Consider the following 23,851-nt stretch of genomic DNA (forward strand, 5'->3'; position numbering starts at 1 on the left):
GAAGAAGGAGAAAAAAAGGGGGAAGGAGTCTCCTATCCAGTTCCTACTCCTAACATCCAAGGTCGAGAGAAGAAAACTGAGAGAAGCTTGTCAAAGTCTGTTATCCTGTGGGCATACTGGGGTCGCTGCTGTCGCCTGGAGGTTCTAGGGCGCCTCCCAGGGGTGGATCCAATCCTGGAGCGCTGGTGCAGTCTGGTGGGTCGGCCCCCCGGGACCGCACTGATCTGGTCTCAGTGTCTGTGGGTCAGTCAATGGTTCTTTTGGTGCCCCGCGCTGATGGTAGCGCCCTAAAGAAGTCTGTGATCTTCTGCGTGGTGTCCGATCTGGTGGGGGGCTGAAGAAAACGGGCCCGAAATCTGAAGGCCTCCTGGAGATAAAGTGCAAGGCATCTCAGATCAACATATCTGAGGAAGCTGGTCAAAGTCTGAGAAGACCTGAAGAGACAATGGAAACAACCTCGAATCTCGTAGTAAGCAGGGCATCCGAAGATGAAGTGTGTCTCTGTCTCTATCTCCTGTAAGTGACAAAGCTGGCAAATCCTATCTGCCCTATCGATGTGGTGATCTGTCTCCACCCAGAGTCTGTGAGACCCAACTTTGAACTGCCCGAGGGGGATTCTAAGGGCATGCATCCAATGCTGGAACATGTACTGGGGTCTGATGATGAGCCCATCCCTAATCTCCAGGCAATGCTCCACGTAGAAGGCCATTTTTGGACGCAACCCATTGGGAGGGTTGGTCCATGTAGTCTGAATGTATCGTCTGTAAATATCCTCCTTAATGATTTTATTCAGCTCTTGCTGATTGGGAAGGAGGTGGCCTGGAGCATTCAGAGAGTACTGAAAAGGAGGGAGATGGTCAATCTGGATTCCTGAAGCCTCCAGAAGCTCTGTCACACCGGTGTACCAACATTTGGATCGGCCTGTCTACATACGGGTGATGTTCTCTGAGGAGCAATATGCTAAATATGGGTATCTGTCACGACCCTTCCTTGCGTCTGCCAGGCCTCGGAGCCTGTGCAGGAGCGACACTAACCTGAATATCACCTCTAGGCGGAAAGGTTGAGCCCCGAACTCTGCTAGAATGATGTGCTGAGGAACTGTCTGCTTGCACCTAATGAAATGGCGCAAAAGGAGGGTCTGGACCCACTCTGCTGAAGCCCAATCTGACTCTAGGAGAGAGGGACCCCAAATCTCTGAGCCGTAAAGCACTGTGGAGCGAATCAAAGTGTCCATGATGCTCATTTTGGACAAGATGTCCTGGAAATGGTGCCGGAAACACTGCCTCTCCAGAAGGGCTAGGGAGCCATACCCTTTGTTGATCCGAGGCTGAAGGGTTGGCCGCAGGCTGAAGCGAGGCCCTGAAAACTGAACTCCCAAATATGTATAGGTGCTGACAATCTCGATCTCTTCTCCTTTAAATAGGAAGTGGAAGTCTGAGGTTTTCTTGACTCCATTGAAGATAATCACTTTGGTTTTACCCAAGTTCACAGTTAGATGCCTCCAGTCACAAAAAGTTGCGAGAGCATCCAGCTGTCTCTGAAGGCCTTCTTGGGAGGAGGCAATAAGGGCAATATCATCTGCAAAGAGGAGGATGGAAATCAGGACCTGGTGAAGAAGACACCCATCTGTATCCTAGATATGCTCCCGGAGGAAGGACTCAAGCTCATCAATATAGATCCCGAATAAAGTAGGAGAAAGGGGGCATCCTTGCTTGACTCCAATGGTGCTTCAGATGAAATCCGACATTCCTCCGACTGTGCGGAGACGGCCAAGGACGGCCTCATAGAGGCGCATGATAGCTGTCAGGAGAGTCGAGGAAATGCCAATCTCTCTTAGCCTCTGGAAAAGATCTTCCCTCAAGACTAAGTCAAAGGCCTTCCGGAAGTCTACAAAGCAGCAGTACACTTTAGAGGATCGATGCCTAGCCTCCTCGATCACCGCACGAAGAGTAAGGATGTGGTCAATCATCTGGTGGTCTGGGCGGAATCCTGCTTGGCCCTTGGCCCTGAGTTGTCTCTGCTCAAGGAAATGGGAGAGTGTCCTGTGGAGTGCTGTAGCATATAGCTTGGAGAATGTGTGCCCAACCATGATTGTCCTTTAGTTGTTGGGGTCGGAAGTAGGCCCTGACTTGTGGATCGGGTAGATAATGTGGTGTGACCAACCACCCGGAAATCCCTCCCGAACCACCTGCTTGAAAAGGTCCACCAGATATCCTACTAGGGGGCGAAGTCCATGCTTGAAGAATTCTGCCTGGAAGCCTTCTTCGTCTGCTGCTATTCATTGTCCATATTGCCTCTCTGATATCTTTGTCGGAGAAAAGGTGGCAGGAGGTGGGGGGGGGAAGTAACTTGAATCAGAGGCTGCCCAAGAATGTCATACAGTTGGGAGGTGTGAGAGAACATTGAGGCAGGATCAAGGTCGACTGGGGTAGGTGAGCACCGGGAAAGGATGGTCCCCCAGAAATCTTTAAGGGAGCGAAGGAGGAGAGTAGAAAGAACCTGTCTCCTATGGGCAATGAAAAGGCGCTTCTTGCGGCGAAGGAGGCAACAGTAGGCTGAACAGAGGTCTAGGTATGTTGGTAAGGAGTTTCGAAATGCGTGTCGGAGGTCCTGATGCATAGACTTGCATTCCTGGTCATACCATTTATTCATAGGGCAATTTCCCGGTTTGCGGGAGGTGGTGGCGGTACAGGTAGAATGGGGGAAGGATTGGAGCGCAACTTCCCGGATTGCATATGAGAGGCACTGGTATTTGTCCTTGGCGGAGCTGAGAGAGGCGAAATGGGACTTCGATGGGAGTTTCTGTTTGAGGATAGAGGAGAAGAGTTCAGGGTCACCCTCCTCAAATCGGAAGGTGGTCCTGGGAGGGTTGCAGGGAAGGGTAGGAGGTGGATTCGGGAGGTCAAACTGCAGAGAGAGTGAGAGAAGTGCATGATCTGCGAGAGGGATGGGGGTGATCGAGAAATTTCTGATGTAAGGGAGGAGATCTGTGTTTGCAATAGCGTAGTCAACCACACTTGCCCCGCCTCCAAATGGTTTGCAGGTAAAGAAGTGCGAGGATGGGAAACATGGTAGGCCATTCAGAATTACCAGCTCATGAGATTCTCCCAACTGTAGCAGATATCTCCCATAGGCTGTGGTGGGTCCCAAGTGATCCTCGGAGGTCCGGTGCATGCCGATCATGGTCGGGTCAATCCCCCGAGTGCAAAATATATCCTCTGTCCGGTCGTGTATAGGAGTCTGGAGGTCTTTGGTCCGGGCATTGAAGTCCCTCGTGAGAATGTCGTCCCCTGCTGCTGAAAACCTGGTGATGTCAGAGTACAGGTCTGTAAAAGGGTCTCCATCTGAGCTATTATGAATAGCGTAGGAAGACGAGATAGGTGGGAAGTAACAGAGTGCGACATAAATGTCTCTCGGAGGTGATGTTCTGGCTCTGATCTGAATCCACATGAATCTGGCATACTCATCGGTTGCGACCACTGATACTCTGCTCCTGAGGCTATCACAGACGAGGCAAGCAACACCCCCTGATCCCCTGACACCTCCTGAACTCCATGTCTCCTGTCTGCAAACTGCGGTCCACTGGTATCCTGTAATGTTGGGGAGAGGTCGGACTGGGCTCGCATGAGTCTCGGTAACCAGGAGGATGTCTGCTGAGCTAAGGGCTTCATAAAGTAGGCCTGGTGAAGACCAGAAGGAGCCATTGCCATTCCAACAGTGAACCGAGAGATCCGTGCCCCGCCTCCTCTCCGCTCGGGCCCGTCATTTGGAGCTACTTGAACGGGATGCCCATCCTGGGGGGAAGGTGTCCCAAATAACTGCCCGAAGGTTTCTAATCACTGCCCATTTCCCTACCTGTCTTGCTGCTGCAACCTGTTCCCTGGCCTGTTTCAATTCAGCTACTTGAGCTCTTGTGAGGTCTTCATCCAAAAACACTTTATTCGGAAGAGAGAATAGCTTCTGCTTGGCTCGGAGTACCCGAAGTCTATCCGAGGAGTCACGGAACCTGAGGAAGAGGGTAGAGTCCTGCCCTATCCAAGCTTTGTCCAAGGTTATGTCTGGTATGTCGAGAGTGTCGCATAGAAACCTGTTCCCCAGTTCCATTGGGTTCGCTGAGGGGGGAGGTGTAGGGAGTCCTCTTACCTTAAGATTTAATTCTCTTGCTCGTCGGGTTCTTTCCTCCACGAGCTTTGCCTGCACTACTTCCTCCACCGCTATGAGCGGAGGGGCCTTGTCCTTTCCTTTGACCACCTGTGCCCATGTGCTGATATGCGACTCCGTTTCCTGTTTAAAGGACATTTGTTGGGATCTAATTTCCTCCTGTTTGTTTTTAAGATCTCTGATCTCCGCTTGTAAAATCTCGTCGGAATTCTGCCCCGCACTTTGTTCTCGGTATTCCTGCAGTGTTTTTCTAATAGATGTATTGTCTCCCTCTACCGATAGAACTCTGTTTGACAAAGTGTCGATGTCGGCTCGCAGCGCGCGATTTTCCGCCTCTAGGTGTTCCATTTTCCTCATAATTTGTCTAATTTGGGATGTCCAGAAAGCAAAATCTGTTTCTAATGCAATATTGGTGGGGTTGTATACATTCTCACCTTTATTGTGGCACTGTTGTAAGTACTTCAGCGGACCTCTGTTGTTGAAATCTTTGGACAGTGGCGTTTCGGCTTCCCCAGGGTCCTTGTTGTGTTGCTGCTCTGTCATGGTTGGAGCAGCTGAATTTTCCAGGGCTGAAAATTTCTAGGAGGTTTTCAGAGGGCCGAAACGTAGATGGCAGGGTCGACGGTTGCTGTGTGGCCAAGGTCGACGACAGCAGTGTTGTGGCGAACGTCGACGGCGGCAGCGATGGCAAAGGTCGACGGTGACACAAGGCAGCAGCGTTGTGGCAAACGTTGAGGCTGCTGTGTGTGGAGCTTCAATCGTTCCCACAAGTAGTAGCTCCGACAGCCGCGTGGACGGGTCGAGTAGGGGCGTGAAGCCTCGATGGAAGTCTGCATAGGAGGTCGAATAGCTCCGTGGCAGCAAGTCGTGGAAGAGTCGAGCAACGGAGTGGACCGGTCGAGCAGTGGCGTGGACGGGTCGAGCAGCGGAGTGGACAGGTCAAGCAGCAGAGTGGACAGGGTCGACGGGGTCGACCAGAAGTCTGATATCTTCTTCTTCAATACAACAACTCAATCCCAAGCTTTCCTGGCGAGAACAATGGGTTTTCGTATAGGAAACCTCCCCTCGAAATATCTGGGGATCCCGCTAAGAGAAATGTGTAATTGACAAAAGGCCCCAAAATTTGCTAAGCTCCTCCTATTTATAATTTTTAAGCTGCCTTCCCATGTGGGCCCCTCCATCAAGCATTTCGACCCCCTTCCTTGGCAAATCAAATTCCCTTCTAAGGTAATACGTATTTCAAGTGGGTGTGGCCCCCACGTCCCACCAGCAAAATGACTTTCGGCCTCCCTTCTCCTAAGTCCTATCCCAAAATTTCATGGGTCCCATAGTAAACAAAATTGCCAAAATTGTGATAATAAACTCAAGGAAAATCATTCTAGGAAGGGACATTATAACAAATGGTAAGAAGAGTACTTGAGAAATTATGTAACCGGGCAGCAAAGGACCTAGGTAAAGTGGTTGCACTTGGGCGAGTATTGCTACAACACCTCGTACCACATGTCGATTGGGATGTCATCATTTAGAACATTGTATGATTACGACGCTTTGTCATTTGTAGATGTGATGTTTGGAGATAGAATGGCCCCAATGGCCAAAGAGTGGATCCAAGAGTGCCAAGATATCCTCAAGGATAACCTACACACAACCCAAAATCAGCAAAAGTTGTATGCATATCGACATCAGACCAAGAGAAGCTTTGAGGTAGGGGATATGGTGTATCTATGCTTCCAGCAATATAGCCAGTCCACTCTTGAGCCAAAGGGGGTGGAGAAGCTAAAGCGATATTTCTATGGGCCATATTAGATCATTAGGAGAGTGGGAGAAGTGACTTATGAGTTGGAGCTTCTGGAAGGGAGCAAGATACATAATTTTTTTCATGTATCTTGCTTGAAGAAAGCGACAGGGAAGCAAGTTTTTTCTTCATTTGAGTTTCCTCCCTTAGATGAGGAAGGGCATTTGGTGTTGATTCCTGAGGAGATATTGGAGGTGACACTGTTGGAATATCTAAGTTTAACCCATTAGAAATTCTTCCTGTACTATCTAATTTATTTCTTCCTACTTGTTCAATTACTTAACAAGTTATTTACCATGTAAATACTGAAAATAAATACAAGTACAGTATCAACACATACAGATCATCAACTGAAAGTAAACAAGCACACAAGTGACACCGTTGTTTTTGGACTAATGTCCCCGGAAAAACCCAATGCAGGAAAATCGGTGCAACTATTCAGAGGGTTTTATTATTATGCAGTTTCAGAATACAACCTGGGTGCCAGAAATGGCTCACCCAACAGAGAATTCCCTCGGCAGTAGTACCTCTCAGTCGGAGACAGATATTTCGGCTAAATCACCGGATGAACGATCCCACAGCAACAATGCAACTTCTGCTGCTCTATGTCACCCTATCGGCTCTCCAGCTCCCAGTCTGTCCCACGAAAAATCTCCCAGCGCTACCTCTAGGCTCTGCATCAGCCTCTTTGGCCCAGCATTAGCCTCTCTGGGCTCTACGTCAGCCTCTGGAGCCTCTGCATCTCACACGGTGGCCCTTCTCTGGCTCTGCGCAGCTCTTGGCTGCCTCTGCGTGGCCTCTCGTTGGATCTGCGTCAACCTCTCCCGGCTTCTGCGCTGATCTTCCCGGTGCTAACTCTACCTCTCTGCTATGTATTCACTGCCCCTCGGCTACAACTCTGATCACTCACTCAATTTCCTCAGCAAACCCTACCCCAGAAAATCGAGTTCTTGATCTCTCTTGGTGTGTTCTCCAATTGACCCTCAAGCCTCCTCTTATACTTTTCTTGTTGGTCCATCAACGACCGAGATTAAATCTCTAATCAACGCCTAAGATTAGATTTGGCTTGATCCATGACTTTTGGACTATTCTAACCCAGTTTTATATTAATTCACATTAATATTTTATTTTAAGTTTAGACTTAGGAACTCCATTAAAAATATTAATTATTTTAATATCCCCCAAACTGGTTAGATTCTGCCCAAACCATTTGTGGGTCTTGGAGATCTCATGTTCTTTAGCCTCTCCACAAATTTTCATGGCTAGAGCACATCCGATGCTACCTCAAATCAATAGAGACAAAGGAAGCTAAGGAGCAGGAGTATCAGGGAGTATCTTATGTGGTGGAAGGATCTACTTTTGGAGGATGAAACATGGGAAGGAGTGCAGATATTGTCGCATCCAACAGTCAAATTGCTTGGGGACAAGTAATTTTAAGCGGGGAGGACTGTAATGTCCCCGATCTCGAGCACAAGGACATCATTACCACTGGCCTAACTGTCTCCTTTAGGCTAGCAAGAGAGGAAAATTGTTAAGGGGACTAAGGAGTTTGCCCAATTTTCCTGATATTATTATTATTATTAATAAATTTTAAGAAAGGGGAAAAATATTATTATTATTATTATTATTAATTAAAGAGGAAAAAGGTACTTCATCAATAAAATAATAAAAGGGAGAAAAATATAAGGATGGAGAAGGTCCAGCAAAATCTTATAAAAGGAGGAAGGAATCATTTTCCCATCATTCAATCTTTTGATCTCTTATTGTGATTGGATTGGAGCTCAAGCGAGTTTTAGCTCGAGGGTTTCAGGTGAAACTCTCAAACTAGTTTCGATGATCTTACATAATTGCCCTAGCTAGTATTTTGTCAATTTTAGTGGTTCTCCATAGCCACCCTAGTTTGCATATTATTGTGCTTATTGCAGGTGATCTACCGAAGTTTTGCAGGGGTACGAATTGTTGATGGAGGTTGAGTTTTGTGCTACATTTGGAGGCAAACGTTCTCCTTCTTTAAGAGGCCGAGAATTGTTCAAGAGGCAGAGCTTATTGCTAATCTCAAGCCAAATTTTCTTTGTCGAGGAGGGTCGAATTATCTTTATGCAAACGGCCAAATCTATAGTTTTGAAGGAGGCCGAATCACACTTGCTCTAGAGGCCGAATTTACTTTTGATAGCTGGATTGTGTTGTGGGAAAATCCTTAGGAAGGACGAGTTAATTCAGGGGCCACCATCTTCTTCAAAGGGATGAGTTATTGTTTTAGGGGTTTGTGATTAAGTGGAGGCTGAGATCTCTTTCTTGGAAAAATGAATTTATTCATTTGTTGTTGAAATTTCTAAGTCTAACCTGTTAGAAATTTTCCTGCACTATCTTGTTTATTTCACCTACTTGTTTAATTACTAAACAAGTTATTTAACCATATAAATACTGAAATAAACACAAATGCAGTCTCAACCATCTACAGATCATCAACTGAAAGAAATAGACAAACACACAAGGGACACCGTTATTTTTGGACAATCGTCCCCGGAAAAACCCAACTTGGGAAAACTAGTGCAGCAGTTCTGAGGGTTTTATTATTAAGCAGCTTTTCTTGAGTACAATTGGGTGCCAAACTGGCTCACCCGACAGAGAAATCAATCTCGCAGTTACCTCTCTTCGAAAGCAGATATTCGGCAAGTCTGCTCCACGAAAATCTCTCCAACACCTCTCTAAGGCTCTGCATCAGCCCTCCTAGCCTCTGCGTCAACCTAGAACCCTCTGCGTCAGCCTACAGATGCTCTGCACTGGCTCTCTGGCCCTCTGGGCCTCTACGCAATCACTCTGGCCCTCTCCGTGGCTCCTGCTGACTCTGCGTAGCCTTCTCTACCTCTGCGCCATTCTTCCGACACTATATCTGCCTATCTGCTATGAACTCACTTCCCCTCACTACAACTCTGATCACTAGTTCGATTTCTCTAAGCAAACCTCGCTCCAGAAAATCGAACTGACTGATAAACTTGGTGTATCTCCAACTAACCCTCAAGCTCCTCTTATAATTTTTATGTTGAGTCTTCAACGGCCGAGATTAAATCTCTAATCAACGGTTAAGATTAGATTTGGCTTGATCCATGTCATTTAGAATCTTCTCACCCAGTTTTATATTAATACCCATTAATATTTTTATTTTCCTAAGTTTAGACTTAGGAAACCATTAAAAATATTAATTATTTTAATATCTCTCTAACCGGGTGGAATTTCCCCAAACCATTTTTAGGTCTTGGAGATCTCATGTGCTTTAGCCTCTCCACCAATTTTCATGGCAGCACATCCGTTGCTACCCCAAATCAACAATTGTGAGGGTCGAGTCTGCATTTCTTTTGGAGGTTGAGTCACTTTTGTTTGGAATTCAAAATCTATCCCTTGAAGCAAGTTGAATTTACAATTTCTAGGGAGTTCAAAGCTTACTGTCTAAAGGCCCGAGTGCATAATTCTTGAAGGATGAGGGTTTGTTCTTTCGTGGAGACTAAGCACGCATTACTGAGGTTGGGAACACATTTCTGAAGAGGCCAAATACATAATTTTTGTAGGCTGAGGACACATTTTTATGAAGACCAAGTTATGATCCTTGAGGTGGACGAAATCCTTACTATTGGAGGGTGAAATTCATATATTGTTAAAGGCTAGACTGGCATATTCCTAAGGGCCTACTTCTCTTCTTTTGAGGGTCGAAAACATTATTGGAGGGTTAAAGGTTGAGTTTAATTTAAGAAAACCAAGCTTTCATTTGGGGGCTGAATTCATTCTTCTAGTGGCCAGATTTCTGAAGATTGAGTTGCTTGTATTGGACGTTGAAGACTATTCACCAAGAGGTCAAATTCTTCATCAAATCAGTCACCTTGCAAGACAAGTTCTAATAATTATGGGCAGGCTGAATCCGCCCAACTCACTAGTTTCTAAAGTTGATCAAATGTGTTGTAGCAAAGGATTTTGAGAGACCGAGTTTCCTTATTCTTCAGGCAAAGTTCTTCTTAAGGAGTATCCTATTGTTTTTAGAAGGGCGAGCTAGTCTTGTGTGATGTTGAAGCAAGATTCCAGGCATTGTAAATTTTTCCCAGTGAATTAATAAAGTCTGACATTTTCCATTTTATCTACTTGCTGTCTATAATCATTATCTTGTTCGACAAGTGCTTGACGAAAGTTGAAGAAATTTGTTTGCAAACTGTTGAAAGTTCTCGAAGAAAAATTTTAAGATTTTATTAGGTATTTTTAGCTTTGGTACATTATAGCTCCCACTCAACATACATGGTCGCTATGTAGGAGTCTTCCTCCCTCCGTGAGGTTTCTCCCTTGGTTGGGCCCTCGGATTTAGTCTGGCTAGCCAAATTTGGCACCTTCTCTGCTTGTTTTGGGGAGTTGTGGCAGACAACGAGCTTTTGTTTCTTAGTATGAGACTTGTTGATTTTTGTGTAGCATTGGGAGGTATTCTCACATGCCAAGAGGCCTCCTATGTTGGCCTAGAAAATTCATGGAAATTAAAATAAAATAATTTTTATTTTTGGGTTTCATGTAGGCTCAAAAGAGACAAGTTGGCCTCACCATAAAATGGTGTTCCCCTTGGGGTAAATGCACCCATTCAACTTGTATATATACACATGATGTGACACTCCATTTGTCTGACTCACTCATCATCTCTCTTATATAGAAGACACTCCTGGTAGTAGAAAAATGATGAAATGACTAAAGTTTGGACTTGGTTTTTGGCATGAATTTCTATACATTTTATTGTAAGCCTTGTTGAAGAAGAATTTCTCCCAGAAGAAGAGTTGATGGATTTTCTCCCAAGTTTGGGTTTCCCAAGGAAAAATTCGTTGTCTCTATTGTGCATGGCTATCTCTTTATGATCTTATTTGTTTCTACTATTTTCACTGCATTACTGTTGAGATTTTTTGTGTATAATCGCTTAATGATATCAATGGCATAAGAAGAATTAATTGAAGATCATTGGAAGTAATTATCAGATCAGAAAATTGGTTTCTATTGTGTTTATTTTGGAAAAATCAACATGGTATATCAGAGTCGAGTTTTGATCAAGGAAGCTAAGGATCTATCCAGCAAGAAAGGTTGAGTTTATGTGGAAGAGGTCGAGTTCACGCTCTAATCGAGGGTCGTTGGGCTGTAGGCCTGGCTGCAACTGCTATAGAAGGACCGCAAGATTGAGCAGAGAGAATAAGGGCTGGACCAAACCTTTTTTTTTAGGCTGAAGAGATATTTCAACAAGGGTTAAACGGAGGTCTGGTTAAGGATGTTGTGAAGGACTGTAGCTGTACGCTAAGGAGAAAAGGGTTGTCCTGGTTAATATATGATCCAAGGTACTCATTTGCACACCTGTAGCAGCATGAGATATGTCCAGAATGCTGAGGTTTTTATCTCTGAAGTTTGAAGACCTATCTAATGTGACTTTGTGAGCCCTACAGACTGTGGCCAAGTAACATTTTGGGTGTGACCTTATTTTTGTGTTATACCTTGGCCTTCTGCCGATAAACTAAGTCTCCTATGAAAATTTTGACATGTGTATAAATCGTGGCCTGTGCAATTGCTACTTTCATCTCTTGTAAACTGAAACCGAGTGCAAGCCTAAGATAAGTGAGAATTGATAAGTTTCAGAGACAAGTTCAAGGGAATGTAGCAGGATCAAAATACTGGCAATTTGGACAGAGTTTGCAACCTTCAAGTGCCACAGTAACATTGCATAAAATCTGCCAATACATGAGGGTGTATGATCTAAATTCCAGTAATTCAACGCATATAAATCTGGCAATAAAGGCCTTTGTATTTGCATCAATCAAGCAGGGTGGCGTATTCTCCATGCTCTGGATCGGGTTCCAATGCAATTTTGTTAATGAGAGTATAATCTACTTCCCATTCTGGTATGTTGATAAGGATAGCATAGTATAAGGTTGCTTGGCATTGTCTTTTTTGCGCTGATTCAATGGTAAGGTACAACTTGTGATCAATTAAGAAGTGCAGGTCTATGTGAGTTAAAAAGTGTTGTAGAGTGACTATTCTTGTTGCAGAGCCAACTATAGCAAAACTTGTTGCCAGACAATCACTAACCATTGGGTGACAGAATATACACAAGCCAACATTCAATTTTCGACTATATTGATCTAATGTCTTTGATATCTGGAGCCTTCTATTATTTGTTACTGACATATAGGGATAGTCACAGTTACTCAGTATTGCAGAGATAAGTTACAGGGGAACTGTAGCCTTTTATCTGATGGGATTGACTACAAGGATTTGGAGTTGCTGTTACGAAATTTGTCAAGGTTGTTGTTCAGGGTTTGTCAGTTAGATCAGGTGTTGTATATGACGAAGCATACAAGTGTCAAATTTGAAGGCATTGAAGGTGGCAGCAGTAATAGTGCAGCGACATCACCTAAGCAATGGCAAGATTACATGATAGAAAGAATAAATGAATGGATAGTGAGCAGAATCACAAGCAAAGGTTGACCAACATGGACATACATATACTGGGTCATGGAAGTTAAAATGATTGCAATCTGTTGGTTCTTTGTGTTGTTATATCGAGTTACAATTCGAAAGCAGAACTATCACCAATTATTGAATTTAGTGTCATTCTCCCTGTCAAAGTATTAGATCAAAACTGAAAGCATAGAAAGGATCATTGTGTAGTAGAACTAGTAATACATGCTGGTTACAAGGCAAAGGACAACCGGGTACAAGAGTTGGAAGACTTAGGGTTTGTAAACCCTAGAGCAAGACTTGGAGTGTTGAATGCAAATGGGAGATCCAAGGGTAAACTTGGTGTTGATGCTAACCTATTATTGAGCCTTTGGTGTGGCTAGATAAATCGATAAATGGCTTGCTAATCCATAGGATGAAAAAACCCTAGCTCTTATAGGTCATGCAAGAAGGAAGCAACATGCATTAGCAGTTGATGTCGAGGATAAGCATCCACCACGGAAGAAAAAGGAATCTAAGCATGATGATATTGCAGATGGACTTCAGTGATTTCTGCAAGGAGGTAAGGATCAAGAGCGAGTTGACAATTCCCTACAAGCCTCAAAAAATTTCTTCCTTGATCAAGAGAAAAGTACATCGTGAAGGCTACCAAGATTCTAGCAGCACATGGTAGCATTAGGAAAAACAAAGCAAGACTTGTGACAAGAGGGTTCTCCTAATAAGAGGGAGACGTAGTGGCAGAAGGACTTGCTCACGTGACAGAGGGAGCAGAAGTGGCAGAAGGGCTTGCTTATGTGACAGAGGGAGCAACAATGGCAGGACTTGCTCATGTGATAGAGGGAGTAGCAGTGGCAGGAAAATTTGCTTCCATGACAGAGGGAGCAGCTAGGACTACCATAGGAAGACCTACTTCAAAAGCCAGAAGGGCATGGCCAAGCCACTTCATCATAGACATGTTATAGAGAGGATCAAGAGAGCTCCTGTACATATCAACAGATGAACAGATTGTGGACATACTTCAAAGACGAGCTTAGTATGATGTTGAATGTCTACCTCATTAGAATGGAATGATGAGGTATTTGCAGGATTGGGTAGACCATCTCCTGAAGCCATAAAGGACTTTGGCCATGGGAGATGAATACATTGACCTTTAAAGGCCAGAAGGACTTGGGTAGTTTATAGAAGAATTTGACCAGAAAGGTGAAAGGCCCAAGGAAATTTATAGGGGAAATTATATAGATACATTCACCTCTGAAGCCAAAAGGACTTGGCTAGGTCCACTAGAGATGAATGTCCTAGGGAAATTATACAATTGGACAAAGCTTCTCCTTATAAGCCAAAAGGACTTGGATTCCAGAAGGACTTGGCTATGTCAACTAAAGGAGATATATGTAATTCACCTTAAAATCCAGAAGGACTTGGCTAGGTCATAAAGGATTTTGACCAAAAAGGTGAATGGTCCAAAGGCAAATTCTCTCCTAACAAGCTAGAAGAACTTTCATGCAAGAAGGGCTTGGCTAGATCATGACCAGAGGAGATCGATACATTTGCCTAAGGATCCATAAAGGACTTTGGCCAAAAGCCATGGATACTCACATACATATGAGAGAGTTACATTGCCCACTCCAGGATGGAGTTTTCTATAGAACACGCATCAATATGGCAAGCTCATAAAATCTTCTTAAGGAAGGAGAAAATTCAGCTAAAGGAGAATCTATTGCAGCCAAGGAGAATACCTCCCTCGCTAAGAGGGAGTGTTGATTTTTGTATAGCATCAAGAGGTGTTCCTGCATGCCAAGAGGCCTCCTATTTCGACCTAGAAAATTTATGGAAATTAAAATAAAATAAGTTTTATTTTTGGGTTTCATGTAGGTTCAAAAGAGACAAGTCGGCCCCACCATGAAAGGGTGTGTCCCTTGGGGTAAATGCACCCATTCAACTTGTATATATACACATGATATGGCACTTCATTTTGGGTAGCATCGGATGTGCTCTAGCTCCGAAATTTTGTGGAGGGGCTAGAATACATGAGATCTCCAAGCCCCAGAAATTGTTTGGAGAAATTCCACCTGGATTGTGAGTTATTAAAATAATTAATATTTTTAATGGGGTTCCTAAGTCTAAACTTGGGAAAATCAAAATATTAATGGGTATTAATAAAAATATGGGTGAGAAGCTTCTAAGAGACAAGGATCAAGTCTGTTTTAATCTTACCCGTTGATTAGGGACTTAATCTCGGCTATTGATTCATCAACAGAAAAAGTATAAGAGGAGGCTTGAGGGTCAATTGGAGATACACCAAGTGATTGGTCAGTTCAATTTTTCTGGGGCGTGGTTTGCTGAGAAAATCGAACAAATGATCTGAGTTGCAGTGAGAGGGGCAGCAGCAGAGATTTGGATCGGAAAGGAGTTCAGAGCCAAAGAGTACGTGGAAGAGAGGCAACAACAACATCGGAGAGGCAGCGCAGAGACCTACACAGCCCAGGAGGGGCTCACCCAGTGCTGACGCAGGCCAGGAGGGTCTCTTGCAGTGGCAATGCAGAGTATTCATCAAAAGTTCGAGATTTTGCTGGAGAAGCAAGGTTCTAAGCCGGGAGGGCTGAACAACAGTCTTCCTCCAGCAAATTGATCCAGCAGAAGGGGTGACAGTCTCCTAGAGGCAAGACACTGGCCCAAGCAGTGATTGCTCAAGGATTTCGTAGTGTTTGCCAGGAGTCAGATCACTCATTAGATCAGTTGTGACTTGGGGAATGAGGTAAACCCTCGTATGTATTTCTTGTTGCCGTGATTTCTCTGAAAGGTTAGCCGGTGTGAGAGGCAACCTGTTGTACTCAGATTCTTCTTGCTTAATAATACAAACACTCTATCTGTTGCACCATTTTTCCCGCATTGAGTTTTTCCGGAGATGTGTTGTCCAAAAATAACGATGTCCCTTGTGTTTTTGTCTCATCTATTATTTCAGTTTATGATCTGTATGTCAATGTAGTCTGCAGTAGTGTTTTTCATCACTGTTTATAAATTAAATAACTTGTTGAATTAAATAACAAGTAGGAGATGCTAAACTAGTGACTGCAGTATTATTTTTTTTGTAAATATTCAGAAATTCTCACATCTTATATATAAGACACTCGTGGGAGTAGAAAAAGGATGAAATGGCTAAAGTTTGGACTTGGTTTTTGGCATAGATTTCTAGACATTTTATTGTAAACCTTGCTGAAGAAGAATTTCTCCTAGAAGAAGAGTTGTTGGGTTTTCTCCCAAGTTTGGGTTTCCCAGGGAAAATTTTGTTGTCTCTATTGTGCATGGTTATCTCTTTATGATCTTATTTGTTTCTATTGTCTTCACTACATTACTATTGAGATTTTTTGTGTATAATTTCTTAATGATATCAATGGCATAAGAAGAATTAATTGAAGATCATTAGAAGTAATTATTAGATCAGAAAATTTGTTTCTACTGTGTTTATTGTAGAAAAATTAGCAAGAATTTGTGTGAGCAAGACTGGAGGGTTTGTATCCCTGATGAGTAGAATCAGTCACTTTTGTCTTTTCATGTGAATTTAAGGAAGTCGAAGGAGGGGGAGGAGGGGGAAAAGGAATTCCCAATGCTCTGGATAGATTCCACAAGGAGGTGCACGTATGAACTAGATAGGAATTGAATTCTGCAGTTCGGCCTTATGCCCTCTCCCTAGCTTCATCCTATTCCCGAAGATGTCTGCCAAATAAGTTTCAGACAACCTAATGGCCATTGCCTATATTCCTTCACTCATATTCCTCCATGGCAGTGACTAAGCGACGAATGTGCATTGGAAAATCTTCATCAAATTGCTCTTCACCTTTACCATGCTATGGAGGGAGAGGTTGATGCCCACATCCTCTTCCACCTCTCCTGGCTCGACCCCTTTCATGAACCATGATGATCAAACATGAAAATACTTTGTTTCTGACCTGAAACACCCTGAATCTCTCAGCCCTACCATATCCACAATGGCTAGCCACCCGTGGAGGGAATGAATGTCATTCTGCATGTTAATGCCAAAATTCATGTTTATTGCCGCCAATAAATGCCTTGTCATAGTCTAATCCCCCACAACCTATCTTCAATGAATGTAACCATCAGTGTGCTCAGAGAATGGCCACCACCCAGCCCTTCTAATTGTGTCATGCAACGTTGTCACTCAAAATTTATCGCGTTGCAATTGATGGGAAGACACCCAGATCCGAGGATCCCCTTGGTGAATCTTAAATTAGCTCTCCCAAGTGAATTTTGATCCCTCACAAAGGTAATAGTTAGGGTTTTGTTGCTAGGGCATCAAAATATCCTTACTCCTTTGCAAGTTTTAGCCATTTTTAAGAATCCATAGACTCCATCAACCCTAGGACTAGGCACTGGCCATGTCTTGTTGGTGATCAAGTCATCTTTTATCCATAAATTAAATTTCTCTCTATGTTTTCTCTAATTCGACCCTCTTAAGGCCGAGCAACCCAATTAGGGCTTAGTGCAAATTTGCTTGGGAAGGAGATTTTTGGACTTGGAGGGATTTAGTAACAAGGGTAGAAGTGGTTGCCTCAAAATCACTCCTCTTAGAGGCCATTATTTCCATTCCATCCATAATTTATCTTGCCCTAGTTGTTTGCCTAAGTTGCACGATACGGGGAAATGTGTACAAGTTTCTAAAACAGGTACGGATACAAAACGTGACCCCCCAATTTTGGAAACGAGGAAACATGATATATATATATATATATATTGATTGTTGGGTGTGGACCCTGATTATCTTGTTGAATCAGAGGTCATATTTTTAGCCTAGAGGGAATGAGGTGAGAATCTTTTTATAACTCATGAAAGACATCTAGAAACATTCACAAATTAATTTAATCACCAAATAAAAAAGTTAAAAGAAAAATAGAAAAAAAAAACTTTTTTTTGCCGGAAACGTGGTCGTAGGGGCCTGCAATGTGTTTCAGGCCGTATGGGCCACGTTTCATCCTCGTGAAATGCATCCGTACAACCTGAAATATGTTTCAAGCTGATAGCATATGTGTTTCAGCGTTTTGTCCTAGTTTCTTGGAGGAAACGACCCCCTGGACCACATTTCCTACAACATAATTGTTTCATGTGCCTATTTTGTGCTAATACTCATTGTTGGAAACCTTTTATTTACACCTTGACCTTGGGACATTTCTTTTCCACACCATGACATCAAACCCTGGGTCTAGCGTGCCCTAGTTTGGCTTGTCTAAGGGAAGCACATTGATTCTTCTTCATCGCTTGAGCCTTGTACCTAAGTTGATTCTTTCCTTTGAAGCCTTTTGTGTCACCTTTTACCTATAAACCTAGAATACCTCTTAGGTGACCTATATACCAGGACTCCTCCCATTGGTGAAATTCCATAGAGAGTAGCGGGTAGTAGTTGTGGTGCCAGTGGTCTACTACCTTATTGTTGTCACTTGGTCTAGCCTTGTAGGGTACCCCTCCACAAGGCCGGCTAGATTTTGCAGCAACATGGCAGTGGACCAATTGAGTTATGCTGATATATATATATATATATCCCCCTTGGTATTAAACCATCCTCGGGTTGTCGACTGGTTGGGTTACATTTATATGGTTGTATACATATATATAACCCCTTCAGTATTTAACCATTGTCGGTGTAGAATGAGGGTACCGACCGGCTATGTTGTGGAGAGATGAAGAGGAGAGGTGAGCAGCAAATGAAGAAGGGCAATAGCAGAGATGAGAACTCAAAGAAGTAGTCTACTTGATGATCAAAAGAGAAGAAACATTGAGTCTGTCACATGATGGGTGAGGATTGTTGTTCAGCCATGGCTATCTGCAAATTTCCTGCTAGTGAGTAATAATACACTAAATCTGTGTATAGCTCACCCTTTTGAAATCAACTCCCTGTTTAATAAAATCCACAATCAATCTAATTTTCTCTTACAGGAGAAACACAGTTGTTATGGTGTGTTTAATTGTTGTATAGTGAGCATCTTTGCAGGTTGATTAGTTCTGGTTGTGTTAATAAATTGCTGGAACAAGATTATGTTGGTGCTCAGCTACTACATTAATTATTCATTTATGGGATCACTCGTGTTACCCACGGCTTGGTTTCTCATAAATGTAGGGGGGATTGTTATCCACAGCTCAACTGACAGTAACCTCCAGGCCTGACATCGTTGGCTTACCATTTTCATAACTCGATTCTATTGTTAATTGAGTCGTTGCAAGCCACAGCTTCAATACTCATAGTGATTCTCCCTTGCCTATTCGCTGGTTTTACCTAGAGCCATACGCTCTACCTCCTACAGCCACTTTCTTGTTTTATTCGAAGTTCGAACTTAAAACAGTAACACACACACATTTGCTAAATCGATCCCCGCAGTTGCACCACGGCAAGATTCAACAAAAGAGGTCATTTGTTGGCATCCTGCTATTGGTATTAAGGGTGTTCTCCTTCATAAACAATAAATTCTTCTAATAGTCAAACCGTGAACTATTGAGGACACCTATAGACATATGTTTTTATTCATGCTATAATTGTTGGTATCGGTTTAACTGTGAGAAATTAAATAATTAGTGTAAGCCATTCATTTACAACCTCGTGCACGCTAGCATATAATCCAGCTTTGCATTGCAGCTAGTATATATATAATTCTCTGGTACATGTTACAGTGCCGAGAGTCGGACGAGATGTTACATGTGTATATGGAAAAGTATGCGTGTGTACATATATAATTCTCTCTTCCAATCCCGAGGGTGGGACGAGATGTTACATGGAAAAACTATACCCATTGTCAAAGCAAGCAGTGTAGTGGTAATTACCTTGTCAGTATCAGGATCACTGATAAGGAGAACCTGCAGGGCATTCGGAAGGACCACCCGCTTGTACTCCCTTTTGTCAGTGAATGGTTTCACTATGGTAACATCCCTGCCTTGCTCCATTGTTGTTATTAGACACCTGCTCTTCTTATTCGAATTGTTTCAGTTCCTCTGCTAATGCTATGAATCACAACAAACAACAAATCGGCACTGAATTGCCCCTATGAGATGTTTGATTTCTATGATCGAGTGTGGCATCCAACTTAACCACGTCAGCTGATCGAGTGTTTGATTTCTATAAGATGTTCATGTATCGAATTGTGTCCCATCTGCATACCATTCTCCCTCTCTTTGCGCGTTCCACAGCATGTCTGTGCACGTTATTTAAAGTCAATTAGTCGGTAACTTCGTCGGAAGCCACCTGCTTTTGTACGAGTATGGACGACTCTAAAGTTTACTAAAAGAGCGAAAACAAAATTTAAAATATATAGTATTGAAATGTTATAGTTTTATTATATATTTAATTTTTATTTATTACTAAAATATTATAGTTTTGTTTTTTTCAGAGGAAAAAACGAGATAGAAAAAATATTATAGTTTTGTTACAATGCTAAGTATTGTATTTCTATTTGGAAAACAAAATTTAAAATATATAGTATTGAAATGTTATAGTTTTATTATATATTTAATTTTTATATATTACTGAAATATTATAGTTTTGTTACAAATATATAAATCTATATAATGTTAAGTATTATATTTCTATTTGGACTGTTATTGTTTATAAATATAAATATTTATATAAACTTAATATAAATATTTATATAAATTAAGTTTATATGGTATAAATAAAAAATTAATATATATAATTTGTATGGTATAAATAAAAAATTAATATATATATAGATTTTTTTGGATATAAATATAGATATATATATTATAATCAAATTTAAAGATTAGAGTAATTTTTTATTAGTTTAATTAATCTTCATCTTGATAATAATAAAGTACTATGTTTCATGAGATTCCAAATTAATGCTTATTATATGAGATTCCAAGTTCAAACTTTTCTAAATTACCTAACAAAAAGCCAAAAAGATTAAAATAATTTTTTAATTGACATATGTTCCTCTTATATATTTAGCTTTTATATTTTGTTGAAACATTACACTTCTATTACAATTGTCTATAAATATATAAATTTATATCAACTAAATATATATGATATAAAAAAAAAAATAGAATTTAAAAATTAAAATTGTTTTTGTTTTTGTTTTTGTTTTTGTTCATATTTGTATATAACACACCCACGCACATATATATAATACACACACACATACATATTGATCACCTCAATGGATCACTTCCCTCTTCCCACTGGCTTAGCAGAGCCTAACTCAAGGACTTCAAGGAGAATTGATACCATGACCTCCCATTAAGGAAGTGCACTAAGCCTGAGAGTTATATTTTATATTGTATTGAAATATTACACTTAATTGTTTATCAATTTATATATATAATAAATAGCATGTGTTATATAAATAATATATGTGTTTGGGGGTTTCAGGGGCAAACTTGAGCCCTAAGAAAATTGAGATATCCAAAATTCAAATCCCTGGTTGTGACCCGGTTTACAAAGACAAGGACAGGCCATAGACCCCAAGGTTGACTAGTAGTTACATGTGAAATGAGTTGTTGGGTTCCTCTTGGATATATATATATATAAAGTTAAGGATTAAAATATTTTTTTAATTTAATATGTTTATATATATATTTGACTTTTATATTTTATTGAAATATTACACTTAAAGGATATAAATGTATAAATGTGTCTGAGAACAAAATTTAAAGTATTTTATTGAAATATTACATTTATCTTATAATTGTTTATAAATATATAAATTTATATAATTTAAGTGTTATGGTATAAATAAAAAAATAACATATTAAAATTTTGAAGCATTGAAAATAAAGATAAATAAATAAAAATGAAAAATAGTATTAAAAAAAAAATCTGGTTCTATGTAAATTAAAAATGCCACTTTCAGCATCCTACTAAAGTTAACTTAATCCTTGTTGGTCGCTGCCTAGTTCTCAAGTTTGACATTCAATACAACATTCAATCTGGAATTTATAGGGTAAGTTCCTTAGATAGAACACCAAAGGGCACCGCTTACAAACAAATCACAGATCAGTACACTAGTATTCTTGACGTGGTTAAAGCCCTCAAAGAGGGAAACAGTCCACGACCTGAGCCAAAGTGACCACTTCAAACAATTTATTAATGTAAAAGAAAGAAAATTTACATAAACTTCTCTCATGAACGGTCACCAAAAAAATGACCCTCCATGCTATTGAAATAGGGATCATGTACCAATCGGGTGTTAAGCCACGGATCAAGCGTCGGTAATACCGAGGAGAGAATGAACCGTTAGATCACTTCATGTCTAGAACATATCATGACCGTCGGATTGTAAGTTACAAAAAGTACATACTAAAGAAACACACTTTACCTAACTATACACTAGACCAAGTTATACTTAATTATTTTCTCTGTATCGAAATATCCTAACATAGTAGGTTAGGGTTTTATTGTTTTTTTCTATTTTTTTGTTGCGAACTTCTTTGAATGTCATGTGATTTCATAATGAACTTGAAATGAATTTCAATAGGATTTTAGACAAATTTACTGAAATTATTCCTATTGGTGTTTGGTTTGTTCGTGTTGGACTTGCGAACTTCAATAGAATTTTAGAAGAATTTTGTGAAATTATTTTGTGTGTATTTGGTTTGTGAATTTCAATAGAGTTTTAGAGGATGTTCATATTTGGCTTGAGATCTGCAAACTTCATCAAATAAATTTGCCCAACAACTAAAGTGAGTAAACTTTGAATTTAATCAATTATGTTACCCAATCCTTATGACTTATGTCATAAGTTAGAAAATTAGTAATTTTAAATTAGTGAATGTTTACAATTTTAATGGTTGAAAGATTTGTGGATGTTAAGTATATTTTTATATCAAAATTTGTAATTTAAAGGGCCAAAGTCTTACAATTTCAAAACCAAAAAGTCCTAATGTAAATTTTTATTAACCATATCATGAGTATATCTTATCTTTTTGTAGGAAAAGAGTTTATTAATATGATGTGCTATCATAGTTATATAAATGTAGATAACCATCAAAATATTTGTGTCATTTAATTTATCAATTATTTAATTATATAATGTTGAGAAGTTAATCGTAAACACTCTGCATAAGTTTTAAAAAGGGAAAATAGTTTAAAACCCTTGATTTCATTTATTCTATTGTGTATATGAAAAAAATATCTGCATAGTATTAAATCTAAACCATTTGTACATTCTTATTTTCCAAAGAATGGAAATTCCAAAAACCTTATTTTAATGTAGACCACACCTATATTTACCATGTTATAAGTGCTCCTTACTTTGTTTGTGGTGGGGGAGGGGCAAAGGTGAGGAGGGGGAAGAATATGGCTTTTAAAAAGTGTTGAAGTGTATTGCAATTTAGTTGTTAATTAGTTTTGAATATAATTATTATTTATTATTATAGAATGTAAGTTGTTTCTTTGTAGTTATTATTTCAATAAGTCTATCTATTTTGAAATAGGGGTGTCATAATTTTAATTTAGTTATTAATAATTATTAGATATATAGTAGAAATTTAACATGCACGGAATATTTTTACTAGTAGTCAAGTATAGAGGATTGAGATTTATCTTAAAGGTAATTATACCCTTTTTTGTTTTCAATTTAATTAAAAAAATGTCATGTCCATAGATTCAGTTTCTATTCTATTTGTATTGATGATACTGAGCCCTTATCATTTATTGTTGCTTTACTATGTTTTTCTTCTTACATGTATTTTTAAAGGCATAATCTAACTAATAGACTAAATGGTATTTTCCAGAGCATTTTTTCTTGTCAATTTCAACCAAAATCCGGCAGAGATTTTTAAAAACTTAGAGTATGCTATGAAAAAATCCCTATTAGGTTTCTATTATGACATAGTGAATCAGTGTCAAGATCCAAATCGATAAGTGGATCATCCAATTGCATATCCATATATATAACCTACAAAGGCAGAGGCATAGGCATAGGTCTCTGCACAACAAGGGTAGGGAACAAATGTCTATCTGGTAACAAAGTAAGATGTTTACCAAGTATAGGAAGTAGAGTTAATACAGATATAGGACCAAAGGCAGTTAACCCAGTTCCCTGTGGTTTTTCACGGTGTTGAATCAATTTATGCATTCAAAAAAAAAAACAATAAAAAATCACAATCTCTCTTGAAATTGTGTTGCCAAATTCCAGCAAAAAAAACCATTTTTTTATTAGTTAGATTATGACGTTTTAAAATGTGCATTTCTTTAATTAATTTATTACTTTTTTTATAATAAGAAGAAGAAGAATTCATTTATTTTTTTAATTTTGGGAATGTGAGATGTATCATGAAGTGTTTGTTTTGATGTCGATTAGCATTTACTAGTTATTTAATTTGTATAGTTGTGCTAGTATAAGGAAAAGTGTATTACCTAGATGGCATGATCTATAAGGCCATAAACTTTTGTTTTTGTAAAATATCTCT

The 23,851-nt window shown here is 40.3% G+C and overlaps 1 protein-coding gene across 2 annotated transcripts in view; it reads right to left on the reverse strand.

Moving 5' to 3' along the window:
* LOC149154060 (insulin-degrading enzyme-like 1, peroxisomal) overlaps positions 1 to 19,606 on the reverse strand; it is a 699,115-nt gene extending 679,509 nt beyond the window's left edge. For both annotated transcript variants that reach the window (XM_089445417.1, XM_089445416.1), the window contains exon 1: positions 19,247 to 19,606. In XM_089445417.1, coding sequence (XP_089301543.1) covers positions 19,247 to 19,366 — 120 coding nt within the window. In that variant the 5' untranslated portion in view covers positions 19,367 to 19,606. The remainder of the gene's footprint in view (positions 1 to 19,246) is intronic.
* Between the last annotated feature and the right edge of the window lie 4,245 nt (positions 19,607 to 23,851).

The sequence above is a fragment of the Pinus tabuliformis genome, chromosome 9 (genome assembly GCF_031772625.1).
Source record: "Pinus tabuliformis cultivar Carrire ecotype Pingquan chromosome 9, CPIR1, whole genome shotgun sequence".
Lineage (NCBI taxonomy): Eukaryota > Viridiplantae > Streptophyta > Pinopsida > Pinales > Pinaceae > Pinus > Pinus tabuliformis.